Source organism: Gopherus flavomarginatus, chromosome 4 (assembly GCF_025201925.1).
Source record: "Gopherus flavomarginatus isolate rGopFla2 chromosome 4, rGopFla2.mat.asm, whole genome shotgun sequence".
Lineage (NCBI taxonomy): Eukaryota > Metazoa > Chordata > Testudines > Testudinidae > Gopherus > Gopherus flavomarginatus.
The window spans coordinates 67,648,536-67,669,364 of record NC_066620.1 but is presented as its reverse complement, the minus strand read 5'-3'; the positions used below and the strand labels follow the sequence as shown (position 1 = coordinate 67,669,364).

At 55.1% G+C, this 20,829-nt stretch overlaps 1 protein-coding gene across 11 annotated transcripts in view; it reads left to right on the top strand.

The window, feature by feature from the left end:
* TJAP1 (tight junction associated protein 1) overlaps positions 1 to 17,415 on the top strand; it is a 51,801-nt gene extending 34,386 nt beyond the window's left edge. For 10 of the 11 annotated variants that reach the window (XM_050951679.1, XM_050951688.1, XM_050951678.1 and 7 more), the window contains 8 exons: positions 1,861 to 2,019; positions 5,809 to 5,837; positions 7,532 to 7,693; positions 8,384 to 8,450; positions 8,899 to 8,928; positions 10,278 to 10,385; positions 11,555 to 11,638; positions 13,679 to 17,415. In XM_050951679.1, the coding sequence (XP_050807636.1) occupies positions 1,894 to 2,019; positions 5,809 to 5,837; positions 7,532 to 7,693; positions 8,384 to 8,450; positions 8,899 to 8,928; positions 10,278 to 10,385; positions 11,555 to 11,638; positions 13,679 to 14,995 (1,923 nt within the window). In that variant the 5' untranslated portion in view covers positions 1,861 to 1,893 and the 3' untranslated portion in view covers positions 14,996 to 17,415. The remainder of the gene's footprint in view (positions 1 to 1,860; positions 2,020 to 5,808; positions 5,838 to 7,531; positions 7,694 to 8,383; positions 8,451 to 8,898; positions 8,929 to 10,277; positions 10,386 to 11,554; positions 11,639 to 13,678) is intronic. The other variant, XM_050951689.1, reaches the window with a different exon arrangement.
* Positions 17,416 to 20,829: the final 3,414 nt, after the last annotated feature.

The window sequence follows — 20,829 nt, the reverse complement described above, 5'->3', positions numbered from 1 at the left end:
ATTGCCCACCCCTGCTCTAGAAAGACAAGTGATGCCCAGGTGGTGAGGGAGAGGGATACAGAGTGTGTTTTTCTACACATTCTATACCTTAGATTTGCTCTTCAGAACTATTAGAAATTGCCTCATCTGTCCTTTCCCAGGGCATCACAGCAAAGGTGAGCTCCAAGGATTTGACAGAAGAAGGGGTAGTGGCCTTACAGATCAGTTCAAAGAGGGCATTCCGGGCATATGAGAGGGCTTGTGGGAACATCTGTGTTTGGCGAAGCAGAGAGTGATGCAACAGGAGATGATTATTGTTTATATAATGGCTAGGAAGCTCAACAGGGACCAGGGCTCCATTGTGCTAGGCACTGTACAGGCAAGGAACACACACAGTCCTTACCCAAGAGAGCTGGGAGTCTAGGTGTCAGACAGGACACAACAGAGCACTAGTGTGGGCGTACAAATGAAGAGAACAGTTGTGCACTGTGTGTTCTGTGGGCTGCAGGCTAGGAACCACGTTTTCAGGCAGGGAGAGGCACAGTGAGCATTGCAGAGATGATTAGGAACAGGAAGTCTTCAAGCCATTGAACTAATGGTTCCTGCTTTCCCTATGGGAGAGGGAATGATGCTCTGAAAGGAGCCAGGCTGGGAGGGCTCCTGCCCCGGTAGAGCAGCTCCTGTCTGAGGGAGAGGGTTTAGTCTGAATTCAGGGGAGCTGGAGAGATGCCACACAAGTGCTGAAGGAAGGGGAGGTGCATGGGCACAGAGCAGTGTTAGATTATCAGCGCTGGGAGAGTAAGGCAAGGAGAAGGACGCCGAAGAGGGAGGCTGTTCTGAGCGTAGGGGTAGCTGTGTTGCTTACCCCAGTACATGAAGAGAGGATGGACATGACCTTGGCATTGGAAACATCAGCAGACACCTTCATTGCTGTGTGGCCTGCCTCACTCTGTGTCTTGTGCTTACTGAAGTGGTGCAAACCCTGGATGGCAGCAAGAGCTTTCCTGAGCTCTGCCCTCCACTGAAATCGCCTCTAAATGGCTGGAAGCAGAAGCCCCCTCCATGTCCACAGAGAACTGTTGTAGTTCTGCCTGTGTTTCTGCCCCATTTCAGATCCTGCACCACTTCTCCTGAAGCATGGGAGTCTGAGCCTGCCACAGGTAGAGGGGATGGGCCGGTGACTGATCTGGCCTTCCTTATAGTGCTACTGATGAGCATAGCATAATCCAGCCTCTTGCCTGAAAGCTGGGTGACATCACGCACCCCAGCTGCCATCTCATGCTTTGATGGTGCCTTATATTTGTTTTTCTCTCTGCTGAGAGTCGCAGCTCCCCAAATCCCCAACACGTCCTGCCCAAGACACCCAGGAACAATCTGGCTTTAACTAGTGCAAACCAAGGACTCCATTTAATGACTGCTGCCCCCTTCCATGTAGCCCCTGTTGGCAGTGACAGTGCGAGATCAATAGCTCCTGCCCTGACCATCGCTGCTGCCTGTAAGGCTTGCAGTTTCCATATTAGAAAAGGCCTTTCCTAAAGAGCCCAATCAATATGCTGCTCTGAGGCCTGTTCTCGTTTACTATATATAATCTGGACACACTCTGTATGTGAGCGTGCGCGCGCGGCGGGGGCAGGGGGGATGTACCAACTCTCTGTTCACACTGGCTGGGAGAAGGACACAGCTAAATTCTTCTCTGTTCCCCTTTCCTGCTGCGGCTGCTGCCTCAGGATCCAGGGCAGCCAGCTCCTCCTACTCTCTTAGCACTTTGGATGGGGAGCTGCTGGGGAGCATAGGGTATTTGATCTCCTTCAGCTGGGAAGCCCTCTGGGCTTGCTGGGACACTGGTGACCCTCTTCTCTCTGCCCGTTCTGCTTTTGGCAGGTGGCCCATTGTCGCACCCAAGCAGGAGGGAGGATGACAAGCACAGCTCCATCCAAGAAGCCTTACCGCAAGGCACCGCCACAGCACCGCGAGATCCGCCATGATCTGCCCATCCTTCGAGATGACCAAGACGGCGTGATTTTGGCCGAGCAGAGTCAGGTAACAGATAACCGGGCGGCTAAGGGCCTGGCGCCGTTATGCCAGCAGGCGGGGTTTAGTTACACCAAGGCAGGACAGCTCAAACAGGTGGATGGGTTTGAGGTGCGCAACCTTAACTTTTCCTCCTCCTGGTCTCTGGAGTCGAGCAGTGACAAGGAGGTAGCAGGGTGCCGAGCGGAGCTGAACCTGAAGAGCCGGACTCTGTCACCTGCGCTGCTGCACAGTGGGAAGGCAGGGAGACGGAGCGGGAAGCACTGCCGGCACCCTAGCCGGGGGCGTCTCAGCAAGTTCATGAGCCGCAGTGTGGAGACGGTTGTGGTGTCTGGAGACGAAGGCCGGAGGCCCACCTGCTCCTTCAAGAGCAGGAGCCTGGAACGCTCCCTCATGTTCAAAGAGCCTGCTGAGGTCCTAGCTCCCAGGAAGTTCCAAGTGTCTGCCACCCGTCTGCCTCTCAAAGGGATCCTGAAGCAGACAGGTATGCTGGAAGTGTGCCCTAAGAGCCTGCGCAAGTCCCGCTCGGTGGAGATGCTGGCCCAAGGCCGCAGCTCGCGCAAGTACAGCGACCCTCAGCTGTGCCTCAGCCGGAGGGAGAGACGCTCGCTGGAGCGCAGCAGCAGCACTGCTGATGCCATCAAGCGCCAGGAGAAGGTCACTGAGGAGAAGCTGCAGTTCTCCAAGTTCCTGGATGAGATCACCCACCGTGTGCTGAGCCCTGTCCACCTGCAATCCCTGGGGGAGGCCAGAGGAGGAGGGGGAGGCCAGGACTCTCCTTCCTCACCAAGAGGCTCCACTCCAGATGGTCAGAAGGAAAGCCAGCCTGAGGGGGCCAAGCGAGCAGCTGAGAAGAGCCACCGCCTGAGCAGGAGAAAGGCGGATAAGAAGCGTGAGGGTCTGGAAATGGCTTCCTGCCGGAGGAAGCCCCCTGAGGAGGCTGAGAGGGCCCCCAGGCTGAGGAGAAAGCCCGTCCTGGTGAGGAAGGACAGCAAGGAGAAGTTCCTCTCCATGGAAAGACGGGTAGTGGATCTGTGCCAGTATGAGCTGCAGCAGCTGGCAGAGCTGGGTTTGGCAGGGGTGTCCTCTGAGCAGCAGCGGCAACTGCTGTCTTCGTGGAAAACCAGTCAGGAGGGAGGAACAGACAGAGAGAGGGACCGAAGCAAGCACCAATTGCGGCAAGTGCGGCCTCAGCATCTTGGCACCAAACCTGGCCAGAAGCCAGTGACAGAGCCAGGCTACTTAGAGAGCGCATCCTTCTCCCCTCTGACACACTGGAGCCAGGAGGAGGGCACTGCCTCACCTAGAACCTCCCCTTCCTTCAGCCTAGCACTGAACAAGGTAGGTGCCAGAGTCCTGGAGCCCAGGCCCCTCACCCAGGATGGGGACAGAGGTCTCCAAAAAGCCACACCCACCCCCCTCGCCTCCCAGAGGCACCCTTAATGCTGACGTGGGGAGTGAGGGGCAGGACTTTTGTGTCTGAACTCTCATCTCGTCCATTCGGATGTTGATCTATAGAATGTGGAGTCTCCATTGCCCCCAGGGAGGCCTGGCCAAGCAAATTTGACCTCCCAAGTGGTGTGAGGGGCTCTGAGGCTCACGTAGGGTACAGTCTTCATCCCAACCCCCACTGTTCCCGAGTGGGAGGCTCCTCCTGAACTGGCTGTTAGGGATGCCCAAGAGCAAAATGCTGAGACCTCAGTGGGAACAGAACATCACCCTCGTAACTCCCCAGACCTGGCCCATCTGTGCTACACTCACACACTCACACTCACTCACTCACTCACTCTGCTAGTGCCTCTTGAACCTCCAGCCTCCCCGCTAGCCTGTTTGGTGGCAGATCCTGCTCCTTGGTTGTGTTGCTCCCAGCTGTGACCCAGTTGCAGTGCCTCTGTTCAAAGGGGCGAAGGGAACAGCTGCCCCTTGAAGTTGTTAGCCATAAAAGCAGCAGCTGGTGCCTCTTTCCCCACTGCAGGCTTGTCTACTTTTCTGGGTTTAGAATCTGCCTGGCAGACTGCAGGGTACCAGTGTGCAAGGTAACCAGATAGCGAGTGTGAAAAATCGAGATGGGGTTGTGGAGTTAGAGGAGCCTGTGTAAGAAAAAGCCCCAAATACTGGGACTGTCCCTATGAAATCGGGACATCTGGTCACCCTACAGTGCGCAGAGCTGGACACAGCGGGATGGTCTAGTGCACTATGGGGGCCTTTGAATCCTCCCAGTGCTTTAAGATATGTGCCCCACATGGCTGGATATCCTGGTAAATCAGACCCGAATTTATGTGAGAAGTCCCTTGTCTATTGAGGTAGAGTCCTTGTCTGGGAGAGCTGCCAGCCCCTCCCCTTCCATCCACCCAGTGAGCTCCTGGGACATCGGCTCATTTAAACAAGAATCACCCATCTCCTGTGCACCTGATTGCCTAGTATCAGTTGGAGTCTTCAGAAGCAAGGCAGTTGCAGGGCGGTGATGCTGCATATGGTATGAGTTAATACAGTGCACTTGGGACTGGGGCAGTATCAGGCTGTATACAGTGCAGTTAGTGCTGGGGACATGGCATGTGTAGTGCAGCTGGAGCTATGGGACCACCCTGTACAGGGTGGGCCACTGCAGTGCACTGTAGGTTGTTGGGAGCGGGACATGGTCCCACTGTGCATTAGGGCCATGATTGGGCCGGCTTCTATACCATGTTATTGCTAGCACTGAATCTCTTCCAAGGGAATCTCTGTGGCAGGGTCCCATGCCTGGATCCTTGTATGTCTCTTAATATGCATCTTTTGAAGCACAGTGTCATCTTTGGGGACCTGTGTGGTTTGCTTGGCTACGGCTCCAGGGCTCCATCCAGTATGTCCCAAAGCTGCTCCTTCATGTCATTGAGAACAACCTGGGATTTCCAAAGAGAAACCTCCAGCTTCCTGGGTTAGTCTCCTCTTCCCAGAAAGGGCCATTCCTGCTAGCACGAACTGGCTCTGAAGATGGAATTCTTGCCCCAGCCACAAGTGAGGCATGTTGAGAGGCAGCTGCTGTCACCTGGGCTAGCACATCAAATCCACAGAGTGGGGAGGCTAAGCTGCTCCTACCCACTCCCCTGTCCCTGCCTATGTGCAGGAGCTCTGGCGTAGGGTGCCTGCTGGAGAGGTGCAGGTGACTTGCTCCCAACACTGTAGGCCCTTCTGTTGGGCTGTTCGGCCTTCAGCATGTTGCGTGTTGTTTTTGTGTCCAGGTTTACCCAGGAGCCTGGTTCCAGTAACCTGCTCGAGTTGAGCACAGAGGAACCCTCATCTGGGCTTTCCTGGGTGAAGCAAATGGAAAAGCTGCTTCCCAGCTCCTCAGCCACTTAGAGCAGTTCTTTCATTATCTACAGGGGTGCTACCACTACCACCACAGTGAAGGGTTCATAAGTTTGTGTATGCAGGTCCACGAGACTCCCATCCTCACCACCCAGATGTTGTGGGCCTGCTGAAGGTTGAGGCAGCAGCTGTGAGGTGATGACTGCAGGGTCCCTGAACTTGTAGCACAGCGAGAAAGAAGTTGCAGGCTGTCTGTGAAAGTCTCTGGTTTAACCTAGACTATTGCTGACCCTGAAGTAAACCATGTGGTCTGCCTTGATGTTGACTAGTTTGAGAAGCAGTGTCTGAGCAGTGCACGTAGAGTCCAGTTTTGCTAGCTATGCGTGACATGGCCTGCCCAGAGCTGTCGGGGTAGTGGGAGGAGTTCACCTCTCAATAACTTGCCCTTTGGTACTTGCTTGAGTCTGACACCTATTTTGAGAGGTTCTTACAGCTGTTTTCTTCTCACCACAGGAGCCCTTGACGGATGCAGAAAGGATGAAGTAAGTGTCCTGTTTCCTTTTCATGCTCCAATCTCACTGCAGCTGTGTGTGTGTTGATTCCCAACTCCCATTATCCAGCTTCCGCCATATGGCTTTGCCCTTTGAATTTGCATGATGGGTTTCCCTTCTGTTGAGAAGCTAGGCCCATATGGGGAGACTGGGGCAGGTGTCTCTCTGTTCTGCTCCCACTTGCCAAGTTTCACTGTGGTTTTCTGCATTCCCTGAAAGGACAGTTGCAGAGCCGCTGTGCAGACGGGATGCCTTTAGGAGACCCATCTCAGGGTTCCTTTAATGCTGTTACAGTTTGAGGTGGCGAGGCAAACACACCTGATTCTAAACATCTATTCTTCACCATCAAAGGGAGGAAAACTCAGAGCACTACCATTCTGGTATGACCCACTGTAGTGTGTGAGCTCCCACTGCTGACAGTGAACGAAAACTTGCTGCACAGACAGAAACTAGCAGGAGGCAGCTCTGTGGATCTCTCTCCCCTCAAGATCTCAAGTGAAGAACAGATGCAGCTAGAGAGAGGCTGTATTTTCTAGGTTTCTCTGAACAGTTGAGCACAGTGAAAGCACACATGTAGGAGTGAGAGTCTCTCATACATCTCTCTGAGTGAGTGTCTCTTTGTTTGAGGGGAGCACAGCACGTAGTGTTATAATGGGGCCTGCTGGAGGCTGCCATGGCATCTCCCCATAATGAGTATGCTGCCCATGCCTCCCTCCACAGCCTGAGCTCCCCACGCCAGCTGCACTCACTGGCCCAGCAATTACAGGGACTCCTGCTCTACTGCATGGTTAGGGTTAGGGTTGGGGTTGGGGCTGGGGATTTGCGATGCTTCTTTCATGTCCAACTTCTGCAGTATGGGCTGGGATAAATTATTGAGTGGGTTTCATTTTCCAGGGAGGGACATCTAAGCTGTGCAGCCCATTTGGCTAGTGGACTTTATTCAAATGCTGTAACCTGAGAGGGAGCTGGTGACATGGATAGCGGTGCTGCTGTACGCTTCTCTGCCCCTGTTGCAAGAGTAGAGAGCAACCTGTGCTGCCAGGAAGCAAGGGCTTGAATTTCTCATCTCTTCAGCTGCACAGACACATCTCTCCTGCCAGTTAGTTTATTGCTACAGGCACTGACTGCTCATAAAAATAAAACCCATGGCATGAGCAACAGCAGCCTAGGGCAACTGCCCCCAAACTCTATCTGTGCAGCTCACTCCTGTCCTCTTCAGCATCCCCCCTACTAGTCCACTTCTGCTCCCCCCAGCTCTGCCAATGCCCCATATTCTTAACCTGCAGAGCCTCCTCCCAAAGTCCTTGTCCTGGGGCTTGGAACAATAGTTGGGAGCCCAGAGGAGCAACTGAGTCCTCCATGGACAGTGTATGCACACAGCCACCTTTCAGACACCGTGATGTCTTGTTGTGGGGATGAGATCTGAGCCTAAAGAATCCCTTCCGTTCACAGGAGAGGTCTGTGTGTGAAATGCCCGTATGCTCCCCAATAGCTAAGCTGGAAAGGGGATGGAGGCCATTAGCACCTCTTTGGATGGTGCCACCAGGACCACCTGGAAGCATCATCAGTGTCTATATGGGGTCTCTGCTTCTCAGTGCCCTAAAGTGAGCTAAGATGCTGGTGTCTGCACTGAGGCCAGCAGCCCCCATCGCTTACTGAGTGGAGCGTTGTTCTGTATGCCTCAGGTTGCTGCAGCATGAGAACGAGGAGCTGCGCCGGCGGCTGGCCTATGTCACCAACAAGATGGAGGCGATGGAGAGGGAGCTGGAGTCCGGCCAGGACTACCTGGAGCTGGAGCTGGGCCAGAACCGCGAAGAGCTGGAGAAATTCAAGGACAAATTCCGCAGGTATGGCAAACACCAGAGGGGAGGATGTGGCTGCGGGGAGACAGGGTACCTCTGTCTAGGGACTCACTTGGCAGGCTGGTGAAGGCTAAGCCTGTGTTGTGTTAACCTGAGGCATGCAGTATCGGGAGATTGGGAGAGTTACAGATAAAGCTCAGCACCCATTGTAACCGCCTCTGGGGAGGAGCACAACAATGCTACCCAGCAGTTTAAGGCAGGAAATGGAGTATTCTTTATCTGTTTGAATAGTACAGAGGCAGAATGAAATTGTCTGAGTTGGAATTTAGCCAGGATTTGGGGGTTAATACCCTGACAAATGCAAAGGGCAATCCATGGCTGTAGTTGGCTGGGTTCTCTGTTTTATGTCTCACCTGAAAGGCAGCACCTTAGTTAGAACAGCACTCTCTACTGCCACATTTGAGCCCAGTGCTATAGAGTGCCCACACCACTTCCTGCAACAGCCTGTTTTTCCTTGGAGGTGTTCCATCCAAATACTGACCCAGTCTAGCTTGAGAGCTGAAGGGATCACAGCCTCCAAGAGAGAGAATCAGGGCAGAGAGTTAACATGTCGTATGCTTTGTAGCAAGCAGTCTTTCCTGGTGTGTGAGGGGCAGCTCTCGCCTTCCAGGCTATCAAGAGGACTTGAGTTGATGGCCTGGATTCCTTTTCACTTGGACATTCGTGCCCCTTTAGGTTACAGAACAGCTACACTGCTTCACAGAGAACCAATCAGGACCTGGAGGAGAAGCTGCATACCCTGGTAACTGACCTGCTGAGCCTCTGGGGAGAGGAAGCTGGGGAATCCTGTGTATTGGGACGGAGGGAAGGGACCCTGGCTTACAGGGCAGGCATTGCAGTACTCATGGGGGAGGTTCTGGCCATGATCCTTCCCAGGCCTAGCCTATTGTCCTGAACTGGGTACTTTGCTGAGTCCCCACTTTATCATGCACCAGAGCTTGGTTTCCCCACAATGTAATTGTCATGTTGCATCAACCTCTTTGAAAGGTGCCAGGGATGTGTTGCTCCCTGGAGACTCCAGGGGATCGCTCCCAGGGGACTGGGGCTGTTGGAGCAGAGCCAGCATGTGTGTGTGTGTATTGTGTGCATTCATAACACTCATGGCTGTTTCTTTTCTCTCCCTCCCTCCCTCTCTCTCTCTCTCCTCCCCATGCTGCCGCTGGCACACTCTGGGCGCACTCACCTCTCAGGCCTCTCTCAGCCAAAGCTGGATTTTTGCAGTTGCGTCTTTTCGTTTGTGTGGTTTTTCTCTTTCTCCTCTTCACATGTCTTAGCCTGTCATTTTCATTGTCAGTCACACATTACTTGGCCCACTTGCACCATTCTTGACTGAGGGGCCTCCACCTCTACTGAACAAAACAGCTGTCCACAGAGACGACTGGTCCTAGCACGCAGTGCTCCAGCCAAATGTGAGCATTTGCTTCTGATCCAAATGGAGCAGTGCCTGCTAGGAAGCGTAGTGTTCACAGGTTCCAACACTTGTGTTATGGGGGTGGGCGGTTGTGAACCCATTTGGCCTACCCATACTGTAAGTAAAGAGACGCTTGTTCTAGTCATCATCATTCACCTGCCCTTAACAGAGAATACAGGGTCAGTTCTTGCCCTTGGCACTAGGAGCTTTCAGGGTTAATATTATTTATGCAATTGCCAAAAAGTCAATCCATGTTTCAGAAATGCTTCATTCCTGCATGCGTCACCGCCTGTCGCACCGGGCCCTGCTCCACACCACTGGTCCACAAATGGGCCCTGTTGGTCACAGACTGAGAGCAGATTCTGGGGCTTCTGTGGCCCTGAGGACTTGGGACAAGTAGAGGAGCTGGATCGGGAGCTCTGAGCTGTTGCCCCCTCACTGCAATTAGTCCTCACGTCTATTTCCCCTGAGCAGGGAACCCATTGGGAGTCCAGTGAGGAATTATTCCCCTTTGGGAACAGAATTAACTAAGATGAAACTGCACAGACAGGTCCTGTCACACCAGGTCAAGCCCCAGAGTCTTCCCTGAGCTTTTATGCAAAAGCAGAGCCTTCCTGATGCTGAGTCAACTTCTGCTGTATCTATCATTGACTCCCATGCCTCTCTGAGCAACAGCTTCCTGTTGCCATGGTGGAGAGGATTGGATGTCACAAACCCAGTGATCTATGCTGCAGGTGAAAGGTGTTGGTTTGGCAGGGACTGAATCTTTTGTGTATCTCCAGAGAAGCACCAATGCAAGCTTCTTCCCCAGTGTCAGTGTGGTCCACTTGTGACTCTAAACCTGAGAGGGAGTTCAGTCTCTGTATGCTGCCACTGCAGGAAGGATAGGAAGAGCAGCTGGGCTGCGAAGGATCAAACTCACCTCACTTCAGTAACTAACAAACATGGCAAGAATTCTGAGCAGCCAGCATAGGATGGCTGGCTTCATGTGCTGTCAGAGACCCTCCCTCTGTGAAGAGCTGGAGCTGTTACCCGTCTGTCTGGAAGGTTTTATTTGCAAGCTGAACGTGTTTGTGTGCTATGCAGGGGGCTAGGTGGGACGAGAGACCAGGCCAGCCTGTTCTGGTGGGATTTATGCCTTGTATTCCTGTGCCCCAGATAAAAAAGGCTGAGATGGACCGGAAGACCCTGGACTGGGAGATTGTGGCGCTCACTAACAAGCTGCTAGATGCCAAAACTACCATCAATAAACTTGAGGAGCTCAATGTAAGTGTCCAGTCCACAGCCTGTCTGCTCAGCATGGGGAAATGGATGGTAGAATTTTCATGGCTGATCATGTAAGGTCTGGTCTATAACTTCCTTACTAATGAATGGGGAGGGGCAAGCAGCACATGGCTGACATTCATCATGGCTAAGGCTTTTTTTTTTTTTTTCTCACAGATATTTTTAGTAAAAGTCATGGACAGGTCATGGGAAATAAAAATTCACAGCAGCCTGTGACCTGTCCTGACTTTCACTAAAAATATCCCTGACAAAAGGGGCAGGTGGGTTCAGTACCCACTGCTGCTGGGCTCCCGAGTCACCCACTGCTGCAGTGCAGGGTCCCCCTGCCCCTGGAGCTGGTAGCTGCAGGGTCCCCCAGCTACTGGCTGCAGCTGTGGGGAGTCCCCACTGCCTGCCGCGGCCGGGTAGCTGCTGGGAGTCTGCCCACTGGGCAGCTGTGTGGGCTACTGCTGCCCACCCACCAGGGCTGGTAGCTCCAACTCCAGGGCGGAAAATGTCATAGAGGTCAGTGGCAGTCACGGATTCCATGACCTCCGTGACATAACTGTAGTCTTAATCATGGCTGAAGTTGTGGGGAGCTGAGGGCGCCAGTGAGGACAGATAAATAGAGAGGGGAAGCAGGAAATAGCAGCATGACCTTTGACTTGGGTCCTAGAAGTTGAACGGAGAGCAAATGAGATCTGGGCTTGCCGTGTGAAGTGGCAGCAAAAAAGGCCCACCTGAGTTTGGGCTGCAAAACTAAAGACTGAGCAGTCCAGAGCCGGGAGAGGGATGGTCCCTCCATGCAACTTTGGTGCCACAGCACCTGGGATCCTGCACTTGATTCTGGGCACGTTGTTAATGCTGGCAGGAGTTCAGAGAAAGGCTGTGAGGGCCTGTTTAGGCACTGAACTCTCCAGTTTGAAGCTAGTTGAGGAGCTGAAATGGAGAGGAGCATGTCAGCTGAATGGCCAAGAGAGGTACTGGCCTGCAAAGGAGCCTCCCCAGGGGAGTGGTGGGAGCCCCATGATGTAGGATGGCTGACCTCCCCTTCCCCATGTGAGTGAGGTATCTGCTTGGGCTGGAGCTGGGCCCTGCATGCGTTGCTGGCTGTGTGTGGGGTAACAAGGTGAGGCCAGTGTGACCCCCGTCCCTGTGCTCTCTCTTGGCAGGAGCGCTATCGGCAGGACTGTAACCTCGCAGTGCAGCTGCTCAAGTGCAACAAGTCCCACTTCAGGAACCACAAATTTGCTGACGTGAGTAGCAGCTCTGCTGCAGGGTGGGGGAGGGGCTCACAGCTACTCTGTGCCCAGCCCTTACTCCATACCTGGTCGCTCTCCTCTGAAGGTGGGAGTGGGGAAGCTGCCTTGTGTCCCAGTGACCCCTCCCTCCTCGAGCATCAGACAAAGGTGTAAGGAGCTCCCGTCCTCCTGTGCAAGGCCTCTGCTGGCTCCTCTTTCAAGCTGGCTCCATTTCACGTCTTAGTTGGGGACTGTTATAAAAAGAGCCTTGAGCTGCCTTTCCAAGGGAGGGAGTTGTCTACAGCACAACAGCCTTGAATCCGATAGCCTGTCGGGTGCCTGAAGGCAGCTGGTAGAGGAGCAGGCCTCTCGCTGACCTTTTTGTCTTCTCCCCCTTCGCACCTAGCCATGTGCAAGGCCTGTCCTGCCTACTGAGGGGCCAGGTGAACCGGGATGCACTGGTCTGGCTCACTGACGCAGCTGCCTGTGCCAGGTTTGGGTATGCTCATCACCCCTGGGGACTCTCAGATCTGTCGGCAGGCGGGGGCACGAGGGAGGGCAAGGCTTTGGGTGCAGCACTAGGCTGGGAATGGCCTGTCCCCGTGGGTGAGGGAGGAGCCCATCTTTGGATTGGCATTTTTTGTTCTCCTGGAACGGAATCTGGCCCCAGCCCCAGGAGTCTCACCACCTCTCCATAAAGTCTCGTCATGTGGGCTCCTTGCACCCTGGCTCCTTGCACCCCAGCCCCTTAGAGAGCCCTCCCAGCACTCTGCACATCCAGCCCTGGTGCTTGTCTTTTGTGAGTGAGCACGTGACTGGTGTGTTGTCCCCCAAGCATGTCTCAGATTAGCGCTCCTGAGGTCACCGTATCAGTTACTGGTGGGATAACCTTCACCTCTCCCAGCTGTCTCCCCTCACAGGAGCTTTGAATTCTACCCCCAGAGGGCTCAGCCACACTCGGGTGCCACTGGAGGCAAAATGCAGTGGTGCAGGGACCTTCTGCCTCGCACCCACTGTTCCCACTCTGTGTGCCCTGGCCCCACCTGTCTGACTGCGGCATCCCTCTTGCAGCAGCCTGTGCCATGGCTCGGGGCTCTGGGAGTTTCAAGAGGGGGTCCACAAAGCCCAACCCTAATCTTCCACTGTGGTGCTTGTGTGGCCAGTCAAAGGGCAGCATGATATTTAATAGGCAGGGTGGAATCGACCTGCTTGCCTGGCTGGCAGTGGCAGGTCTGTGCTCACCCTGTTTCTGCAGCCAGTTTACCCTGGACTCAAAGGGGCTGCCCCCAGGGTGCAGTGAAATGTTAGGCATGCCCCGAGTGTTACTATTCTGGTGCTGAGAACTCTGAACCAGCAGCTAAACCCACAGTGAGGGGTGGGGGTCACCAAGGCTCTGTCCCAGCTGCTGATGCCTCAGTGAGGCAGCTGGACCAGGCGGGGGAGTCGGCAAGTGCTAGGACAGTCATCGATACTGATCCCAGGGCAGGCTGCCAAGGCAGTGGGACTGTAATTACTGTGCGCTCCCTGGGAGCTGCACATCCTGCCAGTGGGGGCTGTTCAGTCACTTCTACGCAACCACCAGCTGATTTTCCACTGATCAATAGCCCCTTTGCTTAGCACACACCAGCTAGGCCTCATCTCCACTTTCATAAGCTAAGGGCCTGAGGCCCATGAGCAGTCTTCCCTTGCTTCCTCTCCTGAATGGGGCCCATTGGTCAGGCTTGGGGCAGGCTCCCATGTGCTCTGAGAGCAGCAGCATCCTGCAGCCAGAAGTTAGAGCTGGGAAAGCTCTGCTAACTCCTCTTGTGGGGCAGGCCTGTTTTGAGGGTGGAGAGGGCAGCATGTATGTCAGGTGGCTGGGCCATGCCCATGTGAGCAGGTGAGTATGTTAGGGGGTAGGCAAGTGTGGGGTGTTTGCTAGGGCTGGGTGGAGCAGGCAGCGTATTGCAGTCTCCCAAGTGCTGCTTGTGGCTCTGTCGCAGCCTTTCCGGGCTCTGCTGAGGCCTTGAGGGGCTGTTTCAGCCCCTGCTTAATGCCCTCTCGCTCTCTCCCTAGCTTCCCTACGAGCTGCAGGACATGGTCAATAAGCACCTGCACAGCACCCAGGAGTCCCCAGGCCCTGGGCAGGAGGCTGCACATACCCTGGCCCCATCTGACATCGTGCCCACCTCAGTTATTGCCAGAGTCCTGGAGAAGCCTGAGTCACTGGTCCTGAACTCTGCCAAGTCCAGCAGCGGCAGCTGTCCCATGGCTGAGGATGTCTTTGTGCACGTGGACATGAGTGGAGCTCTGCTGGACGCCTGCCCCAGCCCAGGGCTGCTTGGGAAGGAGAGAGGGGAAGTGGGGAAGCAGCAGAACGGGGGCTGCAAGCCACAGAGCAGTGTGGAGAGCCTGCCAGAGGAGGTGCCTGCCTTCGAGAAGCTGAGCCCCTACCCTACACCCTCCCCTCCCCACCCCATGTACCCAGGGCGTAAGGTGATTGAGTTCTCTGAGGACAAGGTGAGGATCCCAAAGAACAGCCCCCTGCCCAACTGCACCTATGCTACGCGACAGGCCATCTCCCTGAGCCTGGTGCAGGGCGAGGATGAGAGCAGTGAGAGGCACCGGACGCTCCCTAACAGTCCTGTCTCAGAGGGCCGCCACTCAGCCTCCAGCTGCTCCTACCAGCCATCTCCCAAGGGGGCTCGGGCACACGGCTCCTCGCAGAGCAGCCCTTTCAGCAGCCCACCCCAGATCCCCAGCGCCTTCGCTAGCTCGGCCAGCTCAGAGGAGGACCTCCTGGCCAACTGGCAGCGGATGTTTGTGGACAAGGCGCCCCCCACTTCAGAGCAGGTGCTGGTGAGCCGCACCTCCTTCAGCCGTGACATGGCCCCGGAGCTCCAGAAGCGATTCAGCCGCTCCATGCAGGAGCTGGGCAGGGCGGCCTCAGCCTACTCGGATGGCGAGGAGTCTGCGCAGAGCTGCAGCTGGACCGTGAGCCGGGACTCGAGTGTGGACACAGACAGCACTGAGTCCCGAGCCCGCAGGAGCCATTTCTCCTCCGACTATGGCACGGACTTCTCCCAGGATGAAGCCCGGAAGCTGCTCCAGGGCAGTGGCAGGGGCACCGCTGAGCTCAGCAGCCCCTTGCCAGAGAAGCACAAGGACTATGTGGACCTGGGCTCACCTGGGAGCCCGGCTGAGGAAAGGGAAATACTGCTGCAAGCAACCAAGGAGAGCAGTCCAGGGGGAGCCCTGGAGGAGAGCGGGGAATGCAGGAGCAAGCCTCCCTCAGGGCGGCCACACCGCAGCCCCAAGAGGATGGGTGTCCACCATCTCCATCGCAAGGACAGCCTGACGCAGGCCCAGGAGCAAGGCAACCTGCTCAACTGAGGCTGGGCAGGGAGCAGTGCCCCAGGGCAGTGCTGTAGCTGCCTTACCACTCACGGGGTTGGTGTCCCCGGCACCACGCATGCCCCAGGGGGCTGCAGGCTCCACTCCCACCTTATATTTATTCTGGTTTTGATCCTGAGGCGCCAGGATCTTGCCGGCGTTCTGCACCCACCACACCAGAACACACACTTGGGGCCTCGCTCGGCCTGGCATGCATGCCCATGCCTGTGCTCACCACTCGTCTGGTGCCTGCCGTCACACTCAATCTTCCAGTCCTACCCTGGGGCCCATGTCCTTACTCGGCCTGGGCCTGCCCTCACACTCATGCTCACAACCTTGCCCTGGTGCCCATGCCCACGCTCTCATTTTCAGGCTGATGCCCATGGCCCTGGCTCTACTTGTGCTGGTGCCCGTGCCCATGGCTGCTCTGTTCCTACCTTTCAACTTGTGCCAACAAGTAGAAACTCTTTGCCCTGGTCTTGTCTGATCCCCGTGAGCCACTGCAGGCTGAGTGGGGCATGAGGACTGCCCTCGGGGGTGGGTGCTCCTTGCTGCCTGGCCCCCTGCTGTGGGTCAAGAGCACTGAGTTGGGGATGGTTGTTTTGCTATCTTTTGTTCCCCCCCGCTGCTATGTTGATCTCTGTGGAAACTGGCACTCATGGCTGGCTCTCCCTTAAAGCTTCCTCTGCAGATCCCTGCTGCTTAGCTCCTGGGCCTGGCCCAACATGTGGCTCATGCAGAGCCAATGCCCTGGGAGAGCCCCAGTTCCCTCTGCCGTGGGAGTGGGCCAGAGCTGCCCCTGGCAGTTGCTCAGCGAGGCGGGCCTGCAGAGTTCCCATGGCAGTGGTTTCTGTGCTGTGGGTTGGATTGTGTTTGTCTCTCCCCATCTCTGGGGGCTGTTGCACTGGCCTGGCTCGTGTTTGGCTGGTGCTGATTTCTCTGCTCCTGGGTCTTCCTCTCATTTTTCTTCTTTCCAGGCCTTTGCTTTTAAAATGTTTTGTTTTTCTCTTCCTGCATACACGAACAAAGCAGCTGACAGCCAATCCATTGTCTGCCCAGAGGTCTGGGGTGAGGTCCTGCCCTAGGAGCCACCGGCTCCCCTTTCCCATCTGGGCCTTTCTACTCCAGCAGAGCCATATGGACTCCAGGGCAGGATTTTACCCCAGGAGAGCAACAAATAAGACAGTAGTAAGCTGCCTCTGGGCAGGGCCCTAGCAAGGGCTCTGAGGAGAGAGGGAGACCCCCTGAGGAGCAGGGCTTATTGCTGCTGTGTGCAGACATGGTACCTCATGGCTCAGCAGTGGCCCTTTGGGGAGGCCCCTTTGCATGTGCACCCCTCCCTCTGGCTGGGTCCCGGGCTGGCTCCGGTGCCCTTCCAAGGCCTCGCCACTGGCGGGGCTGGAGTTGTGTGTTTGATTTTCCTCATGTTCAATGTTGGTACGATTTTCCTTTTCAGTATTCATGTGCTCAGTGTCCCTGGGGCAGGGAAGGGGAGAAGTCAGGAGTGTAGATATTTTATTTGGAGGATAGAGCCCCAATGTCTCATTATGTGTTTCCTTGCCTCTCTGGATTTTTATCTCTCCACCCCGAAGGTGTAACCCAGTACATTGGCATGGTCTCTATGCTGCTGCCTTGGGCCGGGGGACCCCTTCCCTTGGCTGTGGTGGGTTTGAAGCTGGAGCTGTGGTGTCCTCCTTCAGTGAGAGTGAGCTGCTGCCCTGTGCTTCGCTATGTATGGAGGGTGCAGCCTCTCTCTGCAGGAAGGAAGCTCCCATTCAGACGCAGCAAGAGATGCTGCCCTGGGGCAGTGTCCCTCCCTAAGCCCCTCCATTTGTGGCTGGTGGCAGCCAGGGCCAAAGCTTTGCTCTCAGCTCCAGCCTGGAGGCTGCAGGGCATGTGAAAGCAGGGACATCCTTAGGCATATGCAGCTGCATAGAGCATCGTGACATTTGGGGCACCAAATTGCCCCAGATATCATGGTGCCCTAGGCAGCTGCATGCTGCATACGTGGCAGCACCAGCCCTGGCGACCAGCCCTATTCCCTGGCTGGCCTTCCCATGGGCTGCCCCCACTACAAGGGGCAGGGCCATCCCTAGGGGGTATAGGGCTCTGGACAGCTCCCTCCGCCCCACCTCCTACCCTTTCCACCTCTTTCCCCCAGTGACTCCTGCACTCACCGGCAGCTGCGGGAAGCAGAGCAACCTGGCCCCAGCCTGCTCTACTCCGCCAGCTCCCAGCTGCATTGCTCCACTTCCCACTGCCGGTGAGTGCAGGGAGGTTGGGGAAAGAATCGCCCCCCACAGTCACTGGCAGCGGGAAGTGGAGTGATGCAGCCCTAGCCCACTCTGCTTCCCTCACCCCGGCCCCAGCTGTGTCACTGGGGGGAGGGGAGGAGTTAGGGAAAGGTTCCCCGCTCCAGGGTCACCAGCGGCAGGAAGCAGAGTACTGGAGCTATAGCGGGCTGGGGCCAGGCTGCTCTGCTTCTTGTTGCTGCCAGTGAGTAGGGGATCCGATTCCCCCAGCGACAGGGCCGGCGCGAGGGAAGTGGAGCAGGCTGCTCCTGGCCCCCCCGTTATTCCTGTGGGGCCCCCAAAAGTGCCCCCCCCGCTCCTGCCTCCCAGGCCCTGGGGGGGAGGCCTGGGGCCCCACACAGCCCCCGTCCGGGAGGGGGGGCTGCATAGGGCACCCAAATGGCTAGGGATGGCCCTGTGTGAAAGGGAGCTATTCCCTCTCCTGTGTCTTGGCCCAGCCCATGGCTGCTTCCTGTGTGAATAGATTTGGGCACTCTGGTCACAGCGGCTGCCTATGCACTTGCCTTGTTCCTGGCCACTCAGCTGAGTGTGGCACTGGGGCGGGACTCAGTATTTCAGCACAGCTGCCCTAACAAATTGGTGCTAGTGGTGGGAGCCTCCTCAACCTGCAAGGTTCTAATCCTCTGTGTGTGTAAGTGGGGGGGCTCTGCCCAGCCCAGCTCCTCTATCTCCTGTAGCCTCCTTGCAGTGCTGAGGTCCAAGCTGCTGCTTCCTCCCACCCCATCTTCATGCCCCAGCCACAGGGCCTCTCCTGTTGATTGGGCTCCTGTACCTTGTCAGCACAGCTTGACTCCAAGCCTCCTGGGCTGCATGGCCTCACTTGTGTCTCATGACCTACCTGTGAGCTGCAAGCTGCTGGGAGCATGAGGCTGACCTGGGTTGTGTCTGATCCTTGAGCTGGTTAGTGTAGGTGGGTCTGATCACCTCCATCTCTCCACAAGAGGTGCTTCCCCTCCTGGCTCAATCCAAAGGTCCCTGGTTGCCCTGCAACTGGCTGTCCTTAGCTGTTCCGGACAAAAATTAAAACCACCTGATTGTAGAATCAGTTGGTGTGCTGGTTCCTGTAAGGCAAAAGCTAATCTCCCTTTTGCCTTTCATCACATCAGGCTAGAAGCAAGGGCAAGGGAATGCCCATAGGCCCAGTCCAGGCCCTGGTCCTGACGTGCCATTTCCTTTGGAGTGTGACCAGACAGCAGCAGAGCCCACAAGAGAAATGGTGAGGGGAATGTTGGGCAGCCAGGAGAGAAGGAGCAACCTGCTCTGAGGCTGCGTCCATGGGGCATCAGGCCTTTGCCCTCCTTCTTGTGTCTGGCAGTACTGGCTCTTGGGGCCCCACTTTTCAGTGTCCCAACTCCAGCGTGTTCATCTGCAACTAACATGTTTTTTCTGAGATTTTCAAACTGATGTATATTTTAAAACCAGAAATAAACTATTTTAAAAGTAAGCTGTGGCTGTGGGGTGCTGGGTGCTCTCACTGCTGGCTGTGGGAGCCAAGAACAGGTAAATCCTGATGGCCGGGGGCCCTGTTATGGCAAGCTCCTGTCCTAGAGATTTGCAGGGTCCTGTGTGCCACCTGGTGGCTCATCAGGGATAAATATGGCCTGTCTTTTCAGATGATGTCCCGGGTTCTTCCTTTCACCATTCAGCACGTCTGCGCTTTAACTACACAATGTTTGTTCAAGATGTCTTGTTGCACAGAGCATCTGCTCGGTCCTCACCAGGAACGAAGCAACAGGACCATGGAAGGAGAGTTTAGAGTGGTGAACAGTGTTGGACTGAAGAGAAGTCAGATGAGCGTAGATGCCATGGGAGCTGATTCGTTGCTCATAGTGAATGTTGTCAGGTGTTCAGGCTCATTCGGCCCATTAAGTTTCTGGAAGAATTCTCACTCCTAGCAGTGTTTGCATGTCATTGACTTAGAAGCTGGCAGTACCAACAGGAGCGCACTTTTTTAAAAGGGTATTTTTGCCTTTTGCATGACTCTTGTGAACCTAAACTAGCTGCCTAAAGTGTCGTGGTTTCATATTTTGAAAATGTAGATGCTCCTGCCTCAAAAGGCCAGTATCATTCAACCAAAACTCCCGAGACTCAGGAGAGAGGCATAGGGCTCATGGGAGAAAGGGGCACTGAACACTTCTGGACCTCGTTGGGGCTGGTTGTCCCTGTGCTGTAATTCCATGGCTCAGTCTGGCACCTTTTCTAACTAGCCCACATGTGCCAAACTCTGTTGCCAACTCTGTGCTGCTTGCTGATTATTTTTTAAAACCCCAGCTCCTGGGGCCATGTGATTAGATAAGACTAGCAGCTTTCATTTAAAAGAGGTGTATTTCTAACCCTTGTGTTTATGGAGAAAATCTGGTAAATATGACCCATGGGCACCTAAAGGCTCCGAAAGCAAACGGCAAAGAGAAAGAACCCACTGTTTATGTTGTATTCTTGATTTTTATGCCAGTCCCATAACTTTGGGGGGCCTGACTTGGGATTTTTGAATATTTGGTGCTGGTGATGCTGTGAACCCCACAGGAAAAGACTCTTCAAGTCTGAGGGATAAAGAGGCCACTGGGCTCACACAGTGAGGTCCACTATAGTACCTTAGGAGCTCCCTGGCCAAGACCTGATGCCCAAGACAAGGAAGACGGGTTTGCCTGCCTCTCCATGTGGTAGCTTGAGCTGATCCAGTGCTGCCTCCCTGCTGGAGACTCCTCCTTTTCCCCCTTTTTAGCTGTGGTTCCTGCTCCCTTTGTCCCTACAATTATTTATTTTATTGTGTGCTCCTGGGAGCAGCTGCTCTTTAATCCTCCAGCCTAATTCTAGCCCTGAAACACAATCTCTCCCCTGCCTTGCTCCAACAAGATGCAAGGGGCACTTGGCCTACTGTGTATATCCTGCTGGGCAGGCACTGGCTGGAGCCTTCTCCACAGGGTGCATGCTTTGTGCCAAATCCCCCACAGCCCTGCTTCCCCAGCAGGGTTCTAACCAGGGACCCAGCCGCCTCCCTCACAGCCTGGAGCATGTGTGATGCAGAGCTGGTGTTTAGTCTTTGGGCGATGGAGCTGCCTTGTCAAGGCACTGCCCCTGGGCCTAGCCTAGAGGTGGATGACTTATGACTGCCAGTCCTGGCCCTGTGGGGGAAATTGGGGGAGACTCTTATATTAATGGGTTTAGTACTGAGGGCAGGGGTGAAAGTAACTTAAAGGACTTACCAGTACCCTGGAGTCTTGAGCAGGGTACCTGAGTGGGAGCATGGCCTCAACCAGAAGAGGTGGAGCCTTTCAAGATTTAAAGGCCCTAGGGCTCTGGCTGTGGCTAGGAGCTCCAGGGCCTTTAAATCTTGAAAGGCCCTGCCTTGAAGGCCAGTGGCTGCAGTTTGCTTTCTCTCCAGAGGCTACGAATAGTGTACTGGCCAGCACTTGTAGGTTGCCAAACAGCCCTTGGTAAGGGAGCACGTTCTTAAGGTGAAAGCATTACAGAGAAGACATTAAAAAAAAAAACAAAAAAAAACCTATACGCATGCTAAAAAGC